This window comes from Acipenser ruthenus, chromosome 2 (genome assembly GCF_902713425.1).
Source record: "Acipenser ruthenus chromosome 2, fAciRut3.2 maternal haplotype, whole genome shotgun sequence".
Lineage (NCBI taxonomy): Eukaryota > Metazoa > Chordata > Actinopteri > Acipenseriformes > Acipenseridae > Acipenser > Acipenser ruthenus.
Window position 1 is genome coordinate 26,501,008 of NC_081190.1, and position 24,392 is coordinate 26,525,399.

Below are 24,392 nucleotides of genomic sequence, written 5' to 3' on the forward strand. Positions count from 1 at the left end.
GGCGCCTCTGTCCTGAAACTGAAACCAGAACATGTTACAAAGGTCGTTTAGCAAAACCCACTGATATCCTAGACTGCATTCAAATGTCTGGTATTGTTAAAGAAGCAGGGACATTGACACATCAGCAGTTTTAGGAATCTAATTTGGACCCTGCTTTTCAGTTCAACTTGGTGTTGGTGTAACCTCACATTAAACTGTCCCATTTCTTTTTTTTTTTTACACCTCAATTTCACATTGTGTGTTAACACATAACATAAGAGAGTTTAGTTTGTTTTACGGTTTATTGAAACAGTTAGCATAATGCCGCAACGTACTGGTAAGGCATTGGCCAAATTGATCTTGTACTCAAAGTACTGCTAATAACAGGTTACCTTCCGGAGCCTGAGCTCAATCAAGCTGTAACAATGTGTAAACACAGACGTGACTGTCCTACATGCATAGCTGTAGGTTGGGTATAATCCAAGCTGTTCTAAAAGAGAAGAGAATGGTATTACTTGTAATAGTATCTTATGACCCCCAACCTGGCTCCTGGGTAGTAATTACACCTGTTGCTTACATTAACCATCTACATTTACAATGGAAAACAACGTGTGGTATATATTTTTTTATTGTCTCACACTGTGACATGTATTCGAAGTCTTGGGGAGCCCCCTGGTGTTTAACATGTGCAGCTAACACTTCACTGTTAAAGAGCATCTGTTTTCATTCAGTTGTTGAATCCCTTTAAATTGTGCACTGCTGTATAACATAACCCTTATATTTTATATTCATGCTTCACCAGTAAGGTCTTACTAAATAGAAAGCCAGCTCATTCTGTTTGAGAAACCATAAATAAAGGAGGACCGATAACGCTGGGCACACTTTTGCAGTTTTGTGCAATAAATGACTGTCTGATAACACAATAATACACAAGCATAGCAGAGAACACTGTGTGTCAAGTAAGCCTGTATTATGTTTGATCAAAGGGACTCACCCTCTAAAGCAGCAAAGCTGTTTGATATTTCTTCCTTTATGACAAACGGCTATGTCGTTTCTCTTTCCAGCAACCTGGTTGCAGCCTATGAGAAAGCAAAGAAGAAACACCAAAACAAACTGAAAAAACTGGAGTCTCAGATGATGGCCATGGTGGAGAGACACGAGACGCAAGTGAGGATGTTGAAACAGAGGATAGCACTGCTGGAAGAGGAAAACTCCAGGCCTCACACCAATGAAACCTCTCTTTAAGAAGAGATCATTGGCTCCCATAAAGGTGCCCCAGAGAGAAAAACTCTTTTAAAGACCTGTAACATGGACAAACAGAGATGGCACTTTGCTACACACAAAGTGATCTTGGGTGTTGAGTTTTTGTTCCAGAGTTCTATCCTGCTGCATCACCTTGAGATCGTCTCAGCTGGCAGCCATTTCTGAGCAAATGCATACTTTACCATGCAGTCCTTTAAGGCACATAAATGTATCATTATAGTATATCAGCTGCTGCTGCTGCTGCAACCCACTGTCATCGAACTTCAATCCTTGGAGAGCTTCTCACTTTAAACAGCACACACCCTTCTTCAACACTCGTGGATGAAGACAAAAGCAGTTGCCTCTTACAAGCTTGTTCGATTCTGTTCCATTTCCACCAGCAGCTAATTCAATTATCACAATGGAAAAATAAAAAAAACATTATGCTTGCAAAGCATTACCACGAAAAGTGCCATTGAATGTATCGCAGTACCTGTCAGACTTTATACTGTGCATCACACATTATTTTACTAGCTGCCATTGACCATTTGGTTTCTGTTTGTCGAACTGTCTTAAGTTTTTGTTTCGATATCATTTACAGTATTCTTTTTTGTTGACCATTGTTTAAGGCTGATCATTGACACCTCTATGGAGTTGTTTTTAGGGCATGTTTACCCAGATACATAACTCAAAATCTAAATGAAGAGATCCTTACAGCCATTTAACTGCCTTTGTACAACCAGTCTGCCCCATTACAGTGTTAGGACCTACAATCAGTGTTTACATGCTTGCAGTCAAAATCTACAGCTATTCTGAATAGCTGGATTACATGTGCATTGGCATTTGTATAGTTTTTTTTTTAATGTCTCAAAATGTTATTCAGATACCCAGATGAAGTTTCCTACTTCCCGTTGACTTTGACCATGTAGTTCAGTATAACACTTACACTGGTTACAACAGACCCAGCTGAATTGAAAGCTGTCCATTACTGAAGTAAATCTTCTAATATGCTAAATAAGCTACGAAATGGTCTATCTTGCACAGCCCTATCTTTTTGCACACATGGACAACATCAAAATGCATGTGGACAAAGCATTATTATTCAGAATACCGATGTTCAAAATATATTCTACATATAATAATTATGTTGATTGAATGTGAAGGTAATAAATTATATTGTTCCTGTTCTGCATTTATCATCAAATTACAGCAAAATGTTTTGCAGTTTTGTTTTTAAATACTTGTGTATTCCAAGGTACCAGGTATTTGATCCGCTTTGGAAATCCCCAGGTTTTTTTTTTTTTTTTTCCTCCAGTTTTAAACATCTGTGATTTCATTTTCAGATATCAGACCTCTGCACTTAAATTGGTCTGAAAACTGGTAAGATTTGTTATTAATTGAATATGTAAGAATGTCTACAAACTCTTAATTTGCACAGATATTATACTGCTTTGGAAACAGGTCTCTGTCAACACTTCCAGTGATTTAAATAACGGATTTAATTTGGGTTTATTGTAATATGAAAGTTGTAAGCATGTTAGGGGGCTGTGATACGATACAGAGAGCAGACTGTTACAGATTACCAGTTCACTTCTGTCTCCATTGATGTGTGGAGCTATTCCATTCTCTGATTAAGAATGCCTTTTTTCTTCAGTTTATAATTCAGTAATTACATGGTTATATAAAATTGTATATACACCAGGTTGAATGTACAGCTATATTGTAAGCACATGTTCATAGTTTGGCTTTTTAAAGGTGTAATAGTACAGCGCCAAGGAATATAATTTCATTAACTGTTTAAATTCATGGATCCAAGGTACCATTCCAGAGCAAGTAGACAGTGGTATTGTTTTAAGGGTATTTCTGGTTGTCTATCTATTTTTGTGTTTCTTTAGTTGCTGTAAAATCGTTATTTGACTCATTTTATATAGAAAAAAAAAATCTCTCCATTTATTTATGAGACATTTAAAACACCTTTATTTTACAAAAAGGTCTTCTATCCAGAATAAATACTTTTATTGGCAAACATGTCTGTCGTCTTTTATGTATATTTGTATATAAATAAACACAACACAAACCACAAGCCTGAAACAACTTTAAAGTCTGCAAGAGGCCTGGTCTTTTCCTGTGCAACGTGAAGTGGGGTCATTCCAAGTCCTCAGTTATTGGGTGCTGGGGTGTCAGATTTTTGTTGCACAATTCATGCATAATGGTAATAGGATACATTTAAAAAATCACGTTTCAGCTCTGTCCAACAGTTTGCAAGATGTGTGCCCCCGATATTGGGGGAATTACAGCTGCCATTAAAAGGACACCATTATTATTAGGCTTCATCATCTCACTTCAGAAAATAAGCCTTTTGACACCAAGACTGTTACCAGTGCTCCATTTTTATGCACTCTGTGTACACAACAGCTTCTAACACCAGTCAGTTTACTGTCTGTTCTTGTGCGCTTACATTCTCAGCTGAATTGTTTTTTCAGCCTTGTTTGTGCTGGTTGCTAGAGAAACATTCCAGCAGAGGATAAACACGACAGGTGCATCCACTGCCTGGGAAGGGCGCATGCAGAGGGGGCAGTTAAAGACCGCAGCTCTTGTGCATTTTGTGCTCATTTTTCTAAGAGGACACTGGCGCAGCATGACTCGCCCCATTCGTCCCCTGCAGTGCGGTCAACAGAGTCCCCACTTCCTTTTGCACTGGGAGCTAGGACACGATCCTCTCTGGGTAGGAGCAGGACTAAGCCTAAGGTGCAATCATCCTGGGACCACCCAACAGCTGCCCTGGCTGTCTCCAGGTAGCTGGACAGTTTGTATAGGCTGCACGATGCAGAGAAGATGGGCCTTGCCCAGTGTCCGCCTGTTGAGGTTTCCATTGCCTCTGGTGCAGATGCCTAATCTAGCATTGCTGCAAAAAGACGTTTCATGTCCTTATAAACAATGCCACGTCACTGAAATGATGCGTCCGCCACATTTTGCACACGCCTTGGTAGCTACAATAGCATACTGGTGGCTTACCAGTCCATGGTGCTGCAGTCGCTGTCCTCAGACCGTAGGCTCTTGCCCCTCCAGTGGGACGAGCTGAGCCTGGTCAACAACCACCTGCTCCAGTTGTGTAAGTACAATGGTCAGGCGTCGGGCAGGATTGGATGCATTGGTGGTGGCAAGAAGGCAGCTCTGGCTTGCTCAGGCTCGAGTACCTGACAAGGACAAGGCATTGTTACTGAATGCACCTGTAACACCAGGGCATACGTTTGGGCCGGCAGTGGATGAGATGCTAAAATGCTTTCACCAAGCATATGAGTCTTCCAAGGAGTTGGCACGCTTCCTCCCCAAGCAGAAGCCCCCAGCCCGTAAGCTGGCAAAGCATTGGCAAAACAGGCGTCCTGGGCCCCAAAAGCAGATTCAGTTTCCTGCAGCCCCTGCTAGAGCTAATTTGCAGAAATGTTTTCACAGTGCTCAATGTGGAGGTTGGCGCAAATATCAGCGCCCTGCTCACATGCAGCAGCCACGAGCCTCTACAAGCCAGCAGCCCTAGGGATTTGCTGCTACAGGTCCAGGGCCCATTCTATCAGGCCCACCTGGATTATTGACGATCATGCACCATGGACACCTGGGTGATTACCACAGTCAGGGCCGGTTACACTCTGCAGTTTCGATTCGGCTCCCATCCCTTTCAGGACATGATCTCAACAACGGTCATGAACCCTCAAGACCCTGTATTAGTGTCTCAGGAGGTGGCGGCCCTACTGCAGAAACAGGCAATTTCAATTGTTCACGTTGTTATTCACAACAAAGGATGTCAAGGTGGATTGCAGACACGGTCAGGATTGCATACGATCTAGCCAGCCAATCTGCCCCCACCAGAAAAGGTCACTGGTCACTCCACAAGAGTTATAAATCATTATTAAATTTATGAAATATATTCTGTTGAATAATGCTGCACTATTCAAAAAAGTACTTGATTCAAAACAGGCAAAATACAAGATATTTTCCCCAATATTTATTAGGGCTCAGATTGAACAGGTTTTTTAATACAGTGCATGTACAGTATTTAAATGAAAGCGTGCTTCATAGACCATAATTTTGGAAATTTAGGAGAAATAAGTCATTTGCTGCTTGGAACTGGGATTCTTTCTGTTAATTTACATTACAGAATAATTACTTTTGATAAATGTACTGTAAAGTTTTAAGTTTTAACTGCTCTACATCCCTTTCAAATGTATTGATGTTGTCTAAATTTGTTTTAAAAATACATTGACTAAACATATAGTGTATTGCTTCGAAAGGCACAGGGACCCCTTTATAGTCTTAAAAAGACAGCACGCTTTGTGTATCTGTGTTACATACATTCAGCAACTTGCCACTACTTAAACGATAGTACCCGTCAATGAAGACTCTGCCGTGTGACAGTTGACTGCGACTGGAGTTATGCTTCTCGAGCCGAAGGGTATAAAATGAATTATCATTATATGAATTATTAACTCCTGAGCATATGAAAATGTTATGAAAATCCACCGCTCTTTCACCTGATACTGCTTCTGGGCTGCTACGGAAGGTCTGGCTGGATATCCAGTTACACTTTGAACGTCGAGGCAACAAAAGGTTATTAACACAACTCCAGATGGCATATGCTATGCCAACCTATCTTTCAATTAGTCAACTGAAAAGCACTCAGACCACCAGGAAAGAAACAAACAAAACAGGTTTTATGTTGGAAAACCCTACTGACCCACTCTGCCCAATAAAGTCTCTTACAAAGTACTTGACCAAACTGTCGCCCGATACCCCATCCCTGTATGTTCACCCACGCTGTGTGCCACAAAAACGCCTTAACAAGGAAGACATGTGGTATACCAAAGAATCACTTGGTGTTAACTGTCTGGCTTCAATGCTCTCAAGCATTTGCAAAGAGGCTAATTTACCCAGAATTTACACCAATGACTGCCTCAGAAGCACAGCAGTTCAAAGTATCGGAAGTGGGCATAAGTCAGAGTCTTTGATCAAAAGCTACTGGCACCCAACTCTCAAGCAGCAAAAAGTCTGGAGCAACCTACTCACTGCAACAAAAGATAAAGAAAATTCACGTCAACCTCCTCCTGTCAAACGAGCAAGCACCGTCTGCTGGATAAAACCCATATAAACACATACATGTTGAAACAATACATGGCAGCAGCCAGTTCAATATCTACAAAGCTTAAACAAGAAACTATTACTGAAGCACCAAAAAAGAAAATATTATACAAAACGGTTTAAAATCAAATGCTTTATTGTTAAGCTAACACTTTTAGTTATTGTGGAACTATTTTTTTTTTTATTGCTTAAATACATGACAGGGCATGTGTTATCATGAGATATCACCATGCCTTGGGTGTCTTCAACCACCCAAGAAGTGGTGATATCTCATAATAACACACAGCCCTGGAGTGTATTACTGCTATTATTAAATGCGTCTATGAGTGTTGCTGTTGGTAAATAAAGACGACTCAACTTTTTTTTTTTTTAAATGCATTTTATTTGTGTAACCTTCCATTGAGAGAAAAAAAGTAGTGACACAGTAACTAAAATTGTTAGCTGAACAATAAAACATTTGATTTAAAATCTTTTTGCATATTTTCTTTTTCGGTGCTTGTGACAGAGACAGAACGATTCTTGGTGATAGATCTCTCTACCGACCTGCGAGGGCACTGTGTAAAGGGAACAGAGTGCCCTGGCCTGGATGGCCAGACAATTCATTCCCAGGGTTAGGCGGAAGTCGGCCATCTAGAAAGGGGTTAGCACGATCCAGCGCTGTTGCAAAAGGCCAGCACCAAACCCGGACAACACTGCACTTGTGTCACAATTAAACTGTATTTGCACCACGAGCACTATAGCACTCACTGTGGTCTTGTGATCATGTTTGTGTTAACTGTGGGTGTTTAAATACTGGGACTATTATTTTGGGGCCAACCCGTGGATTAAACAGAGCAATATGCAAACGCTGTGTATTGTCTGTTATCATTATTGTTTACTGTTTGTCATCAGACTTTGGATTACAACACAGACCTCCATTTCACCAGTACTTTGTTGTCTCATTGTCTTGAGCACTGTATCACCCGTACAACTGCGCAATGCAACCACTTTGCCACAGTGCTTCTATAATACTTGTTTAGGTAGATATTGAACTGGATGTTGCTATGCATTGTTTCAACATGTATGTCTGGGTTTTGTCCAGTACACAGAGGTTTGTGGTTGCTCGTTTGACAGGAGGTTGAAGTGAATTTTCTTTATTTCCCGTTGCAGTGAGTAGGTTGCTCCAGCCTTTTCTCTGCTTCAGAGTTGGGTGCCAGTAGTTTTTGGTGATATTGTTTTTAAATCACTATCAATATTCTTTTCAGTTAGCCAGTCATAGAAAACTTTCATAGTCCATTTTGTCTGGCACTTAGTGTTTTCCTCAGTTGAATTCATTTCTAGGTTGTCTAAATCTGCTTCATTTACCTCAATATCGCGAAATGTTGACATTTTCTTTTTCAATCTCAGGGATTGCTGTCATACTGACTGACTCGAATGGTTTTGTTTACCCAGACGGACACTTAAAAGTTGGTGTATTGATTTTGTTTACTGTGATGAGGCTGCTTTGGAGAAAGAAGTTCCACACTGTTGTGTTATTACCAGATATCCATTGGGTAGGGAGAAGCCAATCAGAATCTAGTATTGTCGCCAATTATTTCTACCCATTTAATAAGTACTAGCAAAGTGAAACAAAAAATGTATATGAAAATGTACAAGGGCAGGAGTGAAACCAGCACGTCAACAAAACAATTACAAGTCTTACATAATACTTGCAAAATAGTATATTTTAAAACTACATATAATTTAACTGCAAAAGTAACAAATACAAAGGGAAAAATGGAGAAACTACTCAATAGTTATACTGTAGTTATGGTAGTATAAATTCTGTAAAGCGGTGTGGTTTTTACCCAAAAATGAAACAATTCTGGTAAAATTGACCAAAAAGTAGTTTAAAAATAAATAAATAGCTAGCTAGCAAAGCTGGGGTTTGGGAAATATTCTTGATTTTATAAATAATTAATTGGTGTTTAATTATTGATCAAACACAGTTTATGGACCTAAATACTACTACCATTTAAATCGGTTAAAGAATGGGACTGTGCATATGTGTGTATATATATATATATATAAAGAGTTATCTAACAGTTCATGTGGGGCTCTAGTTTATTTTAGTAAAACTAAAACATTTAGGTTTGTTCCTACTAGAGGTCGGAACAGGTAGAAAATCCAGAACTGGATACCTGGGTCTTTATCGAGTAATGATTTAAAAAACAAACAAACAAAAAAAAAACACACATAAACACATATATGACAAACACTGTTTTAGAGCAGGTGCAGTTACTTTTTATTGTGCGGATTAACAACTGACATCATGAAGATGCTGCAAAATGATCTGTCGATCTTGGGCAGGTGTTGTGACTCTTGGTCTCCCAGTTTGTGGCCTGTCATTAACAGAGTGTGTCTGGTTATATCGTCTCGCCCAGTTTGAAATTGCTGGCTGCGAGCACCCAATTCGACGAGCCACAGCACGCTGCCCTAGTCCAGCCTCCAACATGCCGATTGCACAAAGGTACTGCTCTCTTGCCAGATGTGGCATATTGGTTTTTTTTTTAATATCATTTTCTTTATTGCTTTTATTCAAGCTTGCAATTCAACAGCTGAAATCACTCCATAGCCAGTGTCCAATCAACTGTCTCACTAATTAGGTGACTTAAGTTCATATGTTTTAGTCATAGTCACTCAAGCGTGTCATGGTCAAGGAGTGATAAGTTTCTTTTAATGCTCGGTATAGATTACCTTTTTGACTCTGCAGATAAACACCAATTTTATTCCTCTCTCATAAACCCAGAGGTTCAGAGAAGGTTCCGAATCCAAGATTTACTGAAGCCTTTAAAACAAAATAACTCATTTGGAAAAAAAAGGCTTACTTCAGGTGCTTTTGAAACTACACCAGTACACCCTGTGTTTACAATGTCAAGCCAAGCGTTTGAAGCTTTTTTGAGTAAGACTATATGTTAGTATTCTGCCCCCTCCCCAAAACAAGAACACCGTGTACTTCAAAATATAACTGCCTTGAAAATAACTTTGCATAGTTTTCAAAGCATTTGATAAAATACATTGACAGATCTTCCAGTTTTTACAATTTCTATGCACTTTTATAATTATATACCATTAATAAAAGTTTTAGAGAAAAGGGAATGGGAAAAAATACAAAAAACTCGCCCATCTAGTCCCTAGCTTTGTGGTATTCATAAACCAGTTACTTTACAGTTTCATGTTGACAGATAAATGTGTACACTAACTGCAGTAAACATTTACACTTACAATTAGTAATTCTGCCAAATCCACAATGAAGCATGAAATACTAAAGTTAAACGTACATCCACCATTTTAGTAAAATAATATTCAGTCAACAATCAAGCACATAACATACTAAATTAAATTGGAATCAAAATGTTAACACAAATCAAAATAATGCATGCAATGCATTTCCACAAAAGCCTTTATTGACCAACACTGGAATGAGATCCAGAAAAGACCAGGTTCATTAACTTTATGGCTGCAGTATTAAGATCTCGCAGTGTGTGTCATTACCATTCTGAGCAGTAATGCTGTCTTTACATCCACTAAAGTAAGGGTTTGTCAAAACAAAAACACTGGTTCATTCTGATCAAGTCATATGCGTAACAAATGATTAATAACCTTCTGAATATACTATACATGAAATCTCCATCTGCTTAAATATGTAAAACCTTCAAAAGCTGTGTTCCTGCCTATTACCAGTGCATCAGCACACACCTGTAATTCAGAGATTAGCAACTGAGGATTATTTTAATTTAATTTTATTATAATAAACCGAGCAACTAAGGAATCACAACTGAAAAACCCTGCAATACAAACAGATCAGTCATTTTTTCAAATGGATGTAAAATATTAAATAAATCTGCACCTAGAGAAAGAAGATTACAGACTCCCTCTGAGGTAGAAACAGTATCACATTTTTCAACATAAAGACCAAGATTTCATTTTATTCTTTTTTGGCTTTTGTCATCTCTCATTTGTATCTGTTTTGATCAGCATGGCTAAAACATTTCTCAAATTTTAAATTTTTTAAACCAGGTTTATTACAGCGACGTTTGTATACACACAGTTCATTCACACTGCACTTTAAAAACTGGCTGCACTTGTCATCACTATAGAGTCAGCTTTGTGGTTCAAACCTATGGGACTAGATTCTGTCTACAACCACACTGATGTCAAGGTCAACACATCATGCCACATAAGCACACACTGATACTGTAGTTCAGTGGAAAGCTACTTGGTGTTAAGAACTGTCTTTACAATTGATTTTTAAAAGGAACATGAGTGAGCCATGAGATGCCTACATGAAAAAACCAAAAGGTAAAACGACTAAAAATATTACTTTTAAGTTGGTCAGGTTTTATTCAGAGGGAAACTACAGTCTCCAGAATTACTAGTCATTTACACTAAATGATTTCTAGATTTGATTTCACACTGTTAAAGCCTGTACAATAACAAATATGTGCACTACTACAACATGTATCGAATTTAAAATTATCTAGCGATTACCTTTAAAACTAACGTTTGTAACTGATCTGCTCTTTTGGAAAATTGAAACTGTTGTTGTAATCCATGTTAGTAGCTCAAGTTAACGTGTACCTGTTTATTACACATGATTAATACGTGTGTATTAACCCCACTGGGGAGATTATGGAGATGCCCAAAGATAGGTCACATTCTGCATATATCTGGAGAACCACATCTCCAATTGTGATCAAACTTGGCATGGCTGTTCTTCAGCAATTCACAGAGTGTCTAGGGATGTATGCGTCACACTTACATTTTTTACATGTAAATGCGTGGATGTAGCTCCACACATTTTACTTTATCATTTTCAATTCACAGCTGTGGAGGGAATTTGTCAGCAGCACACTTATTAATTACATACAACCATAGTAAATGTTGCTTATCTTATAGGTTTCAAGATCTCAGAATACCTAGATCCAAATAAAATGCAGGTGATCTACGCTAACCAGGAGAGGAAGAAATGAGGTTCACATACCTCAATCCTAAGAGCACTGAAGAAAACAGAAACTACAATAAAACAATGTGCAGGTACACAGTACAGAGTGCTTAAATGATCCTTTGATGATGTTGCAGAGTCCTACTCTTTTGAATTGTTCTCAGTCAATGTCTTGTTTTGATATTTTGCAATTAAATATTTAAAAACTAGGATACTTGCATTTCATTTGTCATTGATCCCAAAGCTGCATTTACAAATCCACCCCCAGAAATAAATAGTGTAGATGTTTCACCAAAAGTAACATAATACTACTGTAAGGTTACAGACCCCTAACAAAAACAAAGACTTAGAAATGAAATCCACAACAGTAATTGAAGCTACATACACTAAAAAAAAAAAAAAATGCACTGTATAAAAAAAAAGATACTACACTAAAAACCGCCTCCATTTAAAAAAAATAAAGAAGTGTCATCAAAATGGATGGTGAATGAAGAATAGTTTCTATGAAATCAATTGCAAAGGATTCATTCTGCTCCATTTAAAATCCCAATTAGTTATCTGTAAACAATGTAGTTCAGAAGATGCGTTGCCAAATTCAACACTGTTCATTATAAGCCATAGTAAGGCTCTGAAAACTGACTTTAACAGAGCACACAATCCTCAATGTAAAGCAAGAAAATACAATGTGTGCAAATATATTGTGAAAACAACTTGTTGTCCACCATTCCCTTATGTTTCTATCAGGGGGAAAAAAAAGTTTAAATACTGAAAAGGTATACAATTCAATGGAAAAAGAAAGAATGCATTTACAGATTGCTCCTCCCACTTCAAGCAGGACATAATCCCTCACAGCCGTTTAAGTATCCCTGCATTTCTTCAAAGTCCTGAGAGCGAGAGAAAGGCTTTTTTTTATTATTATTATTATAAAAAAACACCAACTATCCTATTTTGAAGTGAGTGAAAAGCTAAATTAAATGTTATAAAATTAGCAAGAAACTACTCAGAATAACTGAATTGTTCCTTCCTGCAACTCTGTTGCATTGTGCTACTTTAAAAACATATTACAATCGATATACTCCTCTAATTTGCCTTTGCACGTCCTTCAAAATATGATCTTGATTACAAATCTATTACCATCCTGATTGTAAACCATTCACTCCATCATAACTCAAAGCACTTCATGATAGCATCCCGATCAAACTTGAAGCCAAGAAAAGCCCTGGAAGAGAGAACATATTCACAGTCCCCACTGCATGCACCAAACGGCCTCTCTGTGTGGTCAAGTGGCTGTTCATCATTGGAGCTGCATAATTCACATACTGCATCTGGGGAGGGAAAGAAACCTTTTTTAATTGAAAGCCTGAAAGATCAGACTCAAAATGTGCACTGATCATAATTAAAGTCAAGAACCAAATAAAATATAAAAATAAAACTAGTGACAGACAAACTTTTGGTTTGTATTGAGTCAAAAAAACACTTTTGTTTGAAAGTTAATGTCTACCAGTCGCAAGATTTTAATACTCTGGAAACTGCACCCTTTCTCCAATATACAAAGCTTTCACTTGTATCAAACACATATTCCAAATAGTCATTTTGTTGCTGTTGAGTCACAAAAAATTGCAAAGCAATCAATAAAAATACCTTGCTGCCACTCTTAGTATTAATCTGCCTGTTGGTCATCTTCTCATTATAGTGTTGAAAATTGGGTTAAGTGACTGGGTTAAAAGATAGTTTAAGAGAAATAATGTTGAGTTTACTTGATTTCAAATATGAACTATAGTTTCCTCAAGGTCAGACTTTCAGTTGGGCAAGAAATAAATGTTATGGGGGAAAAAATGTTACTAATTTTAGTGCTGCAATGTGTAAATGTTACTGTGGGTTGGTTTGTAAGATAATATAAATTACCTGTTTCAAAGTTGTCCTGAAGTCTTCTTGGTTGAAGCCTCTTCTCTGGCTTCTGTGGAAACAAAATTTAAATTGTTGACATGATACTTTGACCTGAAAAGACAGACTAAAAGCAAAAAAAAAAAAAAAAAACCAAAACATTGTTTTTGCTGATTCCCCCCCAATGAGTTTGAAATGTGATATGTACCAGCTACATTTTCAAGACTAATGCTTAAATATGGAGTTCACAATGTTGTTTTAAAGGACAAAGCAGAGGTTCAGAGACTAAAACATTTAAAACACTCGACTACTTTTGTTTCCACTTTCTCTTCAATTTCTAATCAAGTTAAGGCAGCAGTCAAAATCGCATTGTCAAAGGATATCTACATCAGATTGAAGGAAACACAAATGGATGGAGACACAGATGGATCACATTAGTTTACTGTAAAGCTACGTCTTAGTTGGTGTTTATCTTGGCGAAAGCCAAGTTCAAATCAGCATGAAGTTTTAACATCTACTCTCATGTAATGGAAATCGTTTATTGGAAACCATTTAATTATGTACTTTTTAGTTCATTTGTTTTGTTTATACAATGTATGTGTTTGATTATTATAAATTGTATTTTGTTCTTAATTGATATTATCTTTAATTAATCTCCTAATTGAAGCTTAACTGACGTCCTTCCTGACTTGATTCACTTGTAAATGTACTAATCATACACCTGTATCTTGTTAAGCCTATATAGTTGAGTCTCTTTGTTCCTTCATGATGCACTGATGAAGGCTTGATAGCCCAAACACGCCTGCTATTTTACCTTTTTTCTTTTGTCGCCTGCCTAACCATGTTTTAAACTAAAATAAAAATACTCTTTTTTTTAAGGAGTACTGACTTGTTCAATTTTCATTAAATATGGAGTTCACAATGTTGTTATTAAAGGACAAATAGAGGTTCTGTACCAAACAGTTTTGGAAAAAGCTTGACATTGTCAATTAAGTTTGGATGGACCTGGGAGTTTTAGGAATCAAAGCAAGTGTTTTCCAAATGTGTCTGAGCTTTAAGCACATTTTATCATTGTATTGTACTGCGGTTGTGAAACTAGCTATGATAAATGGTTCAATAATAAAAAAATTAAAAAAGACACTCCTTCGATGAATTCGACTTACTGCGGACTGTTGAGGTTTAACCTGTTGATTGTTTACCCCATTTGCCCTTTTCTTCATGTTAGGGGAATCCTGGTGCAGCTTTTTACCATTCCCCTTCAGACTCTGGTTCTGCAAGAAAACAATTGAGATTGTTATCTGATGAAGAACTTTTGCTAACTGTCACATTTCCCAAACTTCTATGTGTCTCCAGACGCTCTTGAATTCAGGATTGGTAGTGAGTAGTTGGGAGATGTTCAGGGAGGTTAGAAAATACAGTGGCACAATAAAAGGACAACACACACATATGCTACTGGTAGTTCTATGCTACTGCAAGGCTCGAAATTAACGCCAGCCATGCGTCAATTACCGCAATGCCCCTCAAAATGTTTTTATTCACTGCCAATCTGGCCGCACTACCCTTCCAGCTACAGCAACTAGAGATGGCTGCATTTGGAAGTGTTTGTATCCAAACAATAACATGATTACATGGTTAAATCGCACAAATTCCATGCAAAACACGTGTCAATATTCATGAGTGCGCTAGGATTTCATTCTGTAAAGGAAAATAAAAGCAGGGAATCACGTTTTAAACTGAAGAACAAGAGGGACGATAACAATCTGATCAAATACAAATGCATGGACGTCCAGCAGGTGCTGTATTAACACAAGCTGAATATGGTAACCCCATGTTCATGCAGCAGCTGTGATGGTTAAGACCCTATGAAAATTGAGGAAATTCTTTAAAATTCACGGCAGTAGGGGGCTCCCGAGTGGCGCATTCGGTAAAGGTGCTCCGTGTGGAGTGCAGGATGTGCCCTATAGCCTGAACGTCGTCGGTTCGAGTCCAGGCTATTCCACTGCCGACAGAGAACGGAAGCGGCGCACAATTGGCAGAGCGCCACCCAAGTAGGGGATGGCTTAGGTCGGCCAGGGTGTCCCCGGCTCACCACACACCAGCGACCCCTGTGGTCTGGCCATGTGCCTGCGGGCTTGCCTGTAAGCTGCCCTCCGACGCTGTAGCTCTGAGGTGGCTGCATGGTGGGCCTGCAGTGTGTAAAAGAAGCGGTCGGCTGATGGTACAGGCTTCGGAGGACAGCATATGTTCGTCTTCGCCCCACCAGAGTCAGCTCAGTGGTGGTAGCGGTGAACTGAGCCTAAAAATAATTGGCTATTCTGAATTGGAAAGAAAATTATTTAATAAAAAAAAAAAAAAAAAAAAACACCTCACACCCAAAATTGGCAAATACTATTTTCTGAATAAATAGTTATTATTAAGTTAAACTGTATTTCTTTCTGTAGCCAATAATTAGCTTTATATATGAATCCTAAACAAAATTACACAACATACTACACTTTGGCCTTAACTTAAGTTTTGTGGCCTTGGTGCCTGCTACAAATGTATTGAAATGAAGGCCATTTTGGCCTTGCCCTTTTTGTTGCCAATTTAGAGCCCTGCTACTGACTACTGTGCAAAGCTAGGCCTATTCTGTTTTAGAGAATAGGACTAGGGGTTTTAGAATCGATCAGAAGCACTTGCTCCTTATAGAATATTGAATTCATGTTTATTACCGACACTGCTGTTATCTATTAAGCAAAGCAATGATTTTCCACTCTAATGGATGCTCGTGCAACTGAGTTGCCCCACAAAGCATTTAAGACATTCTCCCAGGTGTTCTAACATTAGCAGAAAACCAGCACTGGAAAGTATAACTGTTTGAAACCTGGGCCATGACAGATCCAAGCTCAACATATTGCAAGATGCTGCAGTGGACAAAAAAATAAAAAATAAATAATTTCGTAAAAATCTTCAACTCCGGACAAAACACACCTGTTACTACTCAAACAAAGAGACACGAGCTTTACATGTGGGCCTCAGTACCATGTCACTTTTTTTGTATGTATGTCAATACAGAAGACTATTCCTTGCAGAATATAACATAACCTGCAATATCCATATTCTACCACAAGGAGTCATCTGAGCATTTAATGGTTTCAATTATAAAAACACCTTTAACCCTTTGCAGTCCATTTATTAAGTGCGTGCCAGGAGCATCAGGTCCAATTTATTTTCACACACACAGCTCATTTTAGACGCGCTGTTTTAAAGTATTTTTTTCCACAGTCAAACGGGTTTAAAAGGCCCTGCATATCAACAAAACACTCACTAGGCGTCTCCAGCCCTGTCCCACCCTTTCGTTCGCTATTGCTTTCACATATGCTAATAAATAAATAATAATAATAATAATAATAATAATAATAATAATAATAATAATAATAATAATAGTACATACTGATCAATCATCTCCTGATCACTCGTTTTATCACCAAACTCCTCAATAATGTGATCCAAGTCATTATTTTATTACTATAACATCTCAAAAAAGCTCTGCAAATGTCCGTGATATTCTCTGTGCGCTGATTCAGTATCAGCCAGCTTGTTTTCTTATGGCCGCCCCTATCTGATGCCAGGGGCAAGTATGACTATTAATGAGATACGCCCTTTTTTTTTTTTTTTTCCTGACTTGTCTCGGCTCCTGTCGCTCCCACTCAGCCATTGAATGGTTTTCTCTGCTTTTTCCGGAGAAAAAACAACTAGAAGCCCTGTTGGAAAACATGGATCGAGAATTGATTAGCAGTTTGCTACGCATGTGGACTGGCAGAGCTATACTGGTGTACTTTTCTGAAAAGAGACTAATATTGCAGATAGCAGGCTGTTTGGTTCAAATTGCATGTACTGCTAACAATTGATAAGAGACCTTGCGTCTACAAGCTTCTTGTCCAACATTGACTGCAAGCTAACAAGATAATGCTGTGGACCAGAAGGGGCCAGGCTCTAAGACTTTTGGAATACAAAGCATAAAGGAGCTAAAAGGCTCCCAGGGACTGCCGTTGGACCCAAAGGTTCTCAGGGAGAATAAGAGATAATGCCAATGGACTCAAAGGGTCTCAGGCAAAACGGAGAGATATGAACAAGGAAGATAACAAAAAACTAGATGGATGGACCTTTTGGGGCACCACCAGGGGTCTGAAGAATGCACTGAGTTCAGAGGTTGTCACACTAGATTACACACACAGACACACACACACACACACTAAATTAAATATATGGTAACAGAATAATGTGTTGTACCTTTTCTATTGGTTAAGTTTTAGAGAAAGAGGAGGTGGACCATCTATACAGAAGGGTATTTAATGTCATGCAACAATTGTAAGAACGAGTATTCTGTTTGTCCTGTACCTGGGACCAGACTCCATGCATATTTCAATAAACCTAACAACTGATTGAAGAAAAAGACTCTGTGCATTTTCTTGAATCTACTTACTTACCATCCTTTTTTTTGTAAGTTACATCAAGCCCGTTTTTTGCGTTTTTTTGATGTCGGACAGGGTCCAACATTTGACCGGATAGGAATAATTGCAATGTCGGACCAGGTCCGACATAGGACCACAAAGGGTTAAATGACTTGACTGTATTTCTTTAAATAGCCATTTAAAAACAGATTACAAAACAAATGACATTATACCGTGGTACGACGATAACCATGGTATATTTGATGGTTACCATACCGTCAAAATTTGATACCGTGACATCCCTATGTGGACCCTTTATTAATGTCAATGTCCTGTATTTTCATATATGACCACATATTACTATTTTCAAATTAACATAGCTTGTAAAGAAAAATAGTGTATGACCAATAGGAAAAATGTAACCCAAAACTATAATTTCTTGTAGGTTTGTAAATGTTTTTCAAATGTACCTTCATTTTTAAAATATCAGACAGCTCCTGTTGATTTGTTTGGTTGAATGGCTTTTGTGGTTGCTGCCTTTGTTTAACCCACAGCTCTCCTGGAGATCCATCAGGAAACACTTGATTTTGCCTTGCTCTGGATCTAACAAAAGAGAAAGCTCAATGTAAATTGTTTGCTCGCAAGCCACATAGTCTGACATCCACAGTTTGGCAGCAAGACATTATCCACTGAAGTCTAGCAAAACATCCATAGCTACAGAAACATTAGAACCAACTGCTAAATAGGAACTTGCTACATAATGATGTGGCACGATTTGACATTTTTTACCGGATTTTGTCCATGTGAGGTTTGGATGGAGTACTGCCTGTTGAATTGATTCCATTGTCGCTGTCTGAAGACCCTCCATACTTCTTTGTTATCCATTCTCTAAGTGGTCTGTGGATGGGAAAAGAGGGGAAAAAAGATTAATCACACATCTTATTTAAAAAAAAAAAAAATACCACACAAGTTCTGAAATGTCCTAGTTATTTTAAGAATACAATCAAGATTTTAAAATATAATATTATATATATATATAACATGCACATTTCCATTCAGTGCATTTTAAATATTTGCCAAAAAAGAGCCAGTATGCGATTTGGTCCAAAACTGACTGGAAAGGTTTTGCCAAACCGATACATTGAAATCACTTTCCAAATATATTTAAAAGTATATGTTAAAATAGAGAAATAAGCATAATCAAATTGTTTCATTGTATCAAGAGGAAAAGGGCACACAATGTAGTCAAACCTACCTAATAAATGGAATGGCCATAAAGAACTTGTTTGGAGCTAGTCCAAGTTTGGACTTTGGAGTCATATCATTCCTGTGACTAGGAAGCTTCTCGATTGAGAACCATTCAATATTCTGAAACAAACAATAAACAATGTTTTTTTTTTTTTCCTTTTTCAAAATGTTATATTATTCAACCCAAGGAAAACAATCTAATCTCAAAAAGATCTGTAGCACACACCCTTATTTCTTTTCTTGTCTTGGGGTTGAATTTTGTATCCTTTGGTACCCCTGGGATTATGTACAAACGAGCCAACTGATCATTGATTTTCAGCTCGATGAAGTTATCTTTGCAGATGCGATCTCGGATGTCAAAGCTAGTTTCTTCAAGCACCTTAGAAGGTAGGACAAAACAGAATGTGAACTTTAAGAAACCCACAGATTTCACTGACATACATCTAGTCATTCCCCACACCACAGAAAACTGTTCATCTGCAGGATGGGCAGTACAATCATATACAGTATGCTATTCAATGCAGTCATTCTAAAAGGACGTTTTTATCTATAAGGACAAAAGCTTCCTTACCCCATTAAACTGCTTACTACTACGCTAGTGTGTTAGTGAAACAGATTTAACATACAACTTGAAAAGTAGAAATAAACTCAAGCTCAAAGCCTATTAAACGAAATAGAAGTTTTTGAATAACCTCCATACAATACTCACTTCTCGTACAGCACAATCATGTGGAGCCTCCTCCTTGTTGACTTTACCTTTAGGAAAGCCCCAGCCAGACTTTGCAAGATAACCCTGAACTAGCAGTACCTAAACACAAAGGAATATTTGTTTACAAGTTTCTGGTATTAAAGAGAAATATTTTGAAAAGGGAAAAAGAAAAGAATAAAATAGTCAGAGCATTTCATCAGAGCTGCTACCAGCATTAACTTGTATAAACACACTGGCTCTAATAACCTGAATCAAGTATCCGGTCAAAATTCTGAGTTACAAATGGTTAAACATTTGTAACACTTGCAAATTGAATACATGCCATTTAGCTATATGCATGCAATTTATAACTAAGAAGTTAGTCATGTTGATGTCACAGCCAAACTAAAACAGACTGACGCATACTGTAGCCTACGACTCAAAATACTTACATTTTCAAGTGTTTCGTCAAGAATAATTGCCCCATAGGTTGGGACACCCATTTTATACTCCTTCCACTGATCTAAAACCTTCTGCACGTCTTCTCCATGAGGCAATAAAAATGGACAGTGATTAAAAAGTACAAATTATGTTAAGGGGGAAATAAATGATTCACTGGAGCTGAAAAGAATGCAGTAAAAGTTTCAAAGTGTGCAGTGCTTGTGCACACTCAAATTCAATTTCTAATTTAAACTCTCTCTTTTGGTGTCTGTAAACAAACATTATTTAATGTACTTTGTTATGCACTGGTAAAGGCTTGAGGTAACATCAGAAAGGATATCAGCTTTGGCAAAGTCTCTTATCCCACACTGAGGTAATCCTGGTGAGTTCTGCATGCAGAAATCCAGGTAAAACCAATGGGCGAGCTCAATCTGAAAACACACTCGAATTGCATTGTCCCTTTCTTCACTGGGAATGTGCAGGATGAATCGACTGGAGAGAGAGAGAAAGAAGGAGAGAGAGAGACAGCACTGAGAAAAGTTGAATTATCATGCAGGGGTGAAAATTCAGGGTATTTTTGAGGTAGCCCAGATGTTTATAGTAAGCATTCACCCCCCTTGGATGTTTTCACAGTTTGTTGTGTTACAACCTGAAATCTTGATGCATTTAAATTGGATTTTTTTTTCTCCTTTGATTTACACAACCTACTCAATACTTTCAATAAGTCTTCATTAGAGAAGTATTCACCCCCTTTGCTATGACACTCCTAAATAAGCTCAGGATTCATACAATAAGTTAAATGGAGTCCATCTGTGTGCAATAAAAGTGGTTCACATGATTTCAGATTAAATACACCTGTCTCTGTAAGGTCCCACAGGGTAGTGCATTCAAAGCAAAGATACTACCATGAAGACCAAGGAGCTTTCAAAAGAACTCTGGGATAAAGTTGTGGAAAGGCACAGATCAGGGGAGGTGTATAAAAAGATTTCAAAGGCATTGAACATCCCTTGGAGCACAGTGGAAGAAGTGGAAGGTATACAGCACCACCTAGAATCTGCTTAAAGCAGGCCATCCTCCTAAACTGAGCAGCTGGGTAAGAAGGGCATTGGCCAGAAAAGCCAGCAAGAGGCCAATGACTAATCTGAAAGACCTACAGCGTTCCATGGCTGAGATGGAAGAAACTGTCCATGTGTCAACAATAGCTCAGGTACTCCACAAATCTGCCCTGTATGGAAGAGTGGCAAGAAGGAAGCAATTTCTGAAAAAAGCCCATGTAAAATCCCGCTTGGAATTTGCCAAAAGGTATGTGGGCGACTCTGGAAAGATGTGGCAAAAGATTCTGTGGTCCGATGAAACAAAAATTGAACTATATGGCCTAAATGTAAAGCGTTATGTCTGGCGCAAACCCAACACAGCACATCACCCAGGTAACACCATCCCTACTGTGAAGCATGGTGGTGGCAGCATCATGCTATGGGGATGCTTTTCAATCGGCAGGGACTGGGAAGCTTGTCAGGGTAGAGTGGAAAATGGATGGAGCTAAATACAGGCAAATCCTTAAGGAAAACCTGCTTCAGTCTGCAAAAGACCTAAGACCGGGGCAGAGATTCACCTTTCAGCAGGACAATGACCCCAAATACACAGCCAAAGCGACACTGGAGTGGCTTAAAAACAAGAAAATGAATGTCCTAGGGTGGCCCAGTCAAAGCCCGGACTTGAATCCAATTGAGAATCTGTGGCAAGACTTTGATTGCTGTCCACCAACGATCCCCATCCAAATTGACAGAGCTTGAACAATTTTGCCAAGAAGAATGGGTGAATATTGCACGATCCAGATGTGCAAACCTGGTAGAGACTTACCCCAAAAGACTCACAGCTGTAATTGCTGCCAAAGGTGGTTCTACCAAGTATTGACTCAGGGGGTGAACACTTATCTAACCAAGTCATTTCAGTTTTTTTATTTTTCATTAACTGTTGTTTCACAATAAAAATTATCTTGCCTCTTCAAAGTGCCGAGTAGGTTGTATAAATCAAAGGAAAAAAAATCCCATTTAAATGCATCAAGATTTCAGGTTTTAACACAAACTGTGAAAACGTCCAAGGTGGGTGAATGCTTACTATAGGCACTGTAGGTAACAAGCTCAGGTGTGTCTTATAAAGATCACAGCAATGCAAGGAAAGCAGTCATATCAATATCCCCGGCATTATAAAGTTAGTTTTTAAAAGTACTAAACTACAAGTGTGTTTGCCTCTGTTGGGTTTAAAAAGAAAACTGCCTGTTTTGTTCTGCCACGAATACGAAGTATACAAACATCCAAACAAAAAAATATATATAAACTTACTGTACAATACCTGGGTGGGTGCGGCCCATATAGATTGCGCAAATAATTGCATTGTACTATATCCAATAAGGCGTAAAAATGTATCCTGAATGATACCGAAATATGAATTGAAACTAGTGGTTAGTTTTCAAAAGCCTGTATAACCGTACCAGATATTTGTCTAGGTAGAGTTCCTTGCTTGTTGAGTAAGCTAATGTTGCTATGAGAGACAACACAGTGTATCAATATCGGTTTGTTTTTTTCTCTATTGGCTATGCTGTAATAAAACTGTAGATGTGTACAGCATGTCCAGTTAATCCAACGAAGTAAAATGCCATGCCAATATGGTTTTAAATATTGCAGTAGAAAAGTATTTAAAATCATAGTTATTGTATTTCTTGCTCTTATTGTATTACTTGTATTGTAACACTTGAAATGTATTTGCTTACGATTGTAAGTCGCCCTGGATAAGGGCGTCTGCTAAGAAATAAATAATAATAATAATAATAATAATAATAATAATAATAATAATAATAAGGGAGTTGGTCTAAAAAAAGTTTAAAAACCTGACTTAGGCAATAGTATTTTAAATTACACAGAACACTCAAAATAGCTTTGCTAATCAAGAACAACGTTGTACACTGAATGAAAAGCTCTTCATGAAACTAAACAGCCCCAAAATTATAGACTCATCTCACCTGCACCAACAAAAGCCAATACGTCCTTTCAGGGTTCATAACACCTCATATATATATATATATATATATATATATATATATATATATATATATATATTCTAATTATTATTATATATATATATATATATATATATATATATATATATATATATATATATATATATATATATATACACACACACACACACACACACACACACACACACACACAATAACTCACCTTAACTCATGTATTCAGACCAAGCTACTCGACATTATACAACTTTTGTTTAAAAACAATTGCGGTACTCTTTTTTGGAAATGGCACATTTTATCTTCCATTAAAATAACATATTAGGAAAGCGAAAAAAAAGTGTTGTATGATGTCTTCAAAACAACTGAAATGCACAAAATGCACAAACTACACACACACACACACACACACACACACACACACACACACAGTTGTTCTTTTTAAACAGCACTTACCTGCAGAGGTCGTCCAATAAACCGCTGGGAATCTCCCCTCGTTTTGTCTCCATGTTAACGAAAAGAACATCCCGAATTTACAAAACCCTAAAGAAAATAAATATTAACATGCAGCAACTACGCAATTTTAAATCTATTGTTAATAATAAAGTGCGAAACGGGAATACATCAGTGCGACCCACCGAGGGAAATTACGAAACAAAAGGAGAACCGAATCAGAGACGGACACCACCGCTGTCTAATCACAAAATGCCAATAAGAAATAGCTACATGACGCCAAGAAAGGAAACCAATCAGACCGACAAGGAGGTGCTTTTTCCATAGAAAGTTCTTTTGATTTGTCGTTTTTTATGATTCAGTCTGATTGGCATCCTAGCTGACCAATAGATGTGGTAAATAGTGCAGTTGTAATTACGTACGAACAAAGCCTAACCAATCGTCAGAGACCCGCTCTTACAAGTTCGGGTGAGGAAGAAACGAAAATAGAGCTTAGAAACGAGCGCGGAAGAAGACAGCGCATGTGCGCTATGGAAATTGAGATATGTTTGATGTTAGTAAAAAATGTTTAGGTAGATAAACATCAGACATGTGTTGAATGACTTGATTATCATAACAATCAAATTCTATTTTATTTGTTATCAGTATAGACATTTTTGTTCTATGTCTTTCCTATGGCTCGAATCAAAGCTCACAAACTCTCAAATGCAGTATTTCAAAACGTATCTTTTTTTTTTTTTTAATCGGATTAAAAAATCTGCCAGTATGCGTGTGTGTGTGTCTATATATATATATATATATATATATATATATATATATATATATATATATGAGCTATCAGAACGTAATACGTAGGTGAAGAAGTACCGTATGATGATTTGGCTCCTTTGCACTGCTGTT

At 37.8% G+C, this 24,392-nt stretch overlaps 2 protein-coding genes across 5 annotated transcripts in view; one reads left to right on the plus strand and one right to left on the minus strand.

Annotated features, from left to right (window-relative positions):
• The window catches only part of LOC117424174 (colorectal mutant cancer protein), a 140,947-nt gene extending 137,700 nt beyond the window's left edge, over nt 1–3,247 (plus strand). For all 4 annotated transcript variants that reach the window (XM_058992786.1, XM_058992788.1, XM_058992790.1 and 1 more), the window contains one exon: nt 1,044–3,247. In XM_058992786.1, coding sequence (XP_058848769.1) covers nt 1,044–1,224 — 181 coding nt within the window. In that variant the 3' untranslated portion in view covers nt 1,225–3,247. The remainder of the gene's footprint in view (nt 1–1,043) is intronic.
• A 5,624-nt stretch (nt 3,248–8,871) lies between these two features.
• Nucleotides 8,872–23,717, minus strand: LOC117973656 (m7GpppN-mRNA hydrolase-like). Its single transcript, XM_058992798.1, has 11 exons — nt 23,496–23,717; nt 20,349–20,500; nt 20,020–20,147; nt 19,589–19,687; nt 19,106–19,258; nt 18,887–18,999; nt 18,421–18,528; nt 18,102–18,234; nt 14,362–14,469; nt 13,220–13,271; nt 8,872–12,639 (listed from the first exon to the last, which is right to left on the minus strand). The coding sequence occupies exons 1-11, from the start codon at nt 23,546–23,548 to the stop codon at nt 12,476–12,478; spliced, it is 1,263 nt and encodes a 420-aa protein (XP_058848781.1). The 5' UTR covers nt 23,549–23,717; the 3' UTR covers nt 8,872–12,475.
• Between the last annotated feature and the right edge of the window lie 675 nt (nt 23,718–24,392).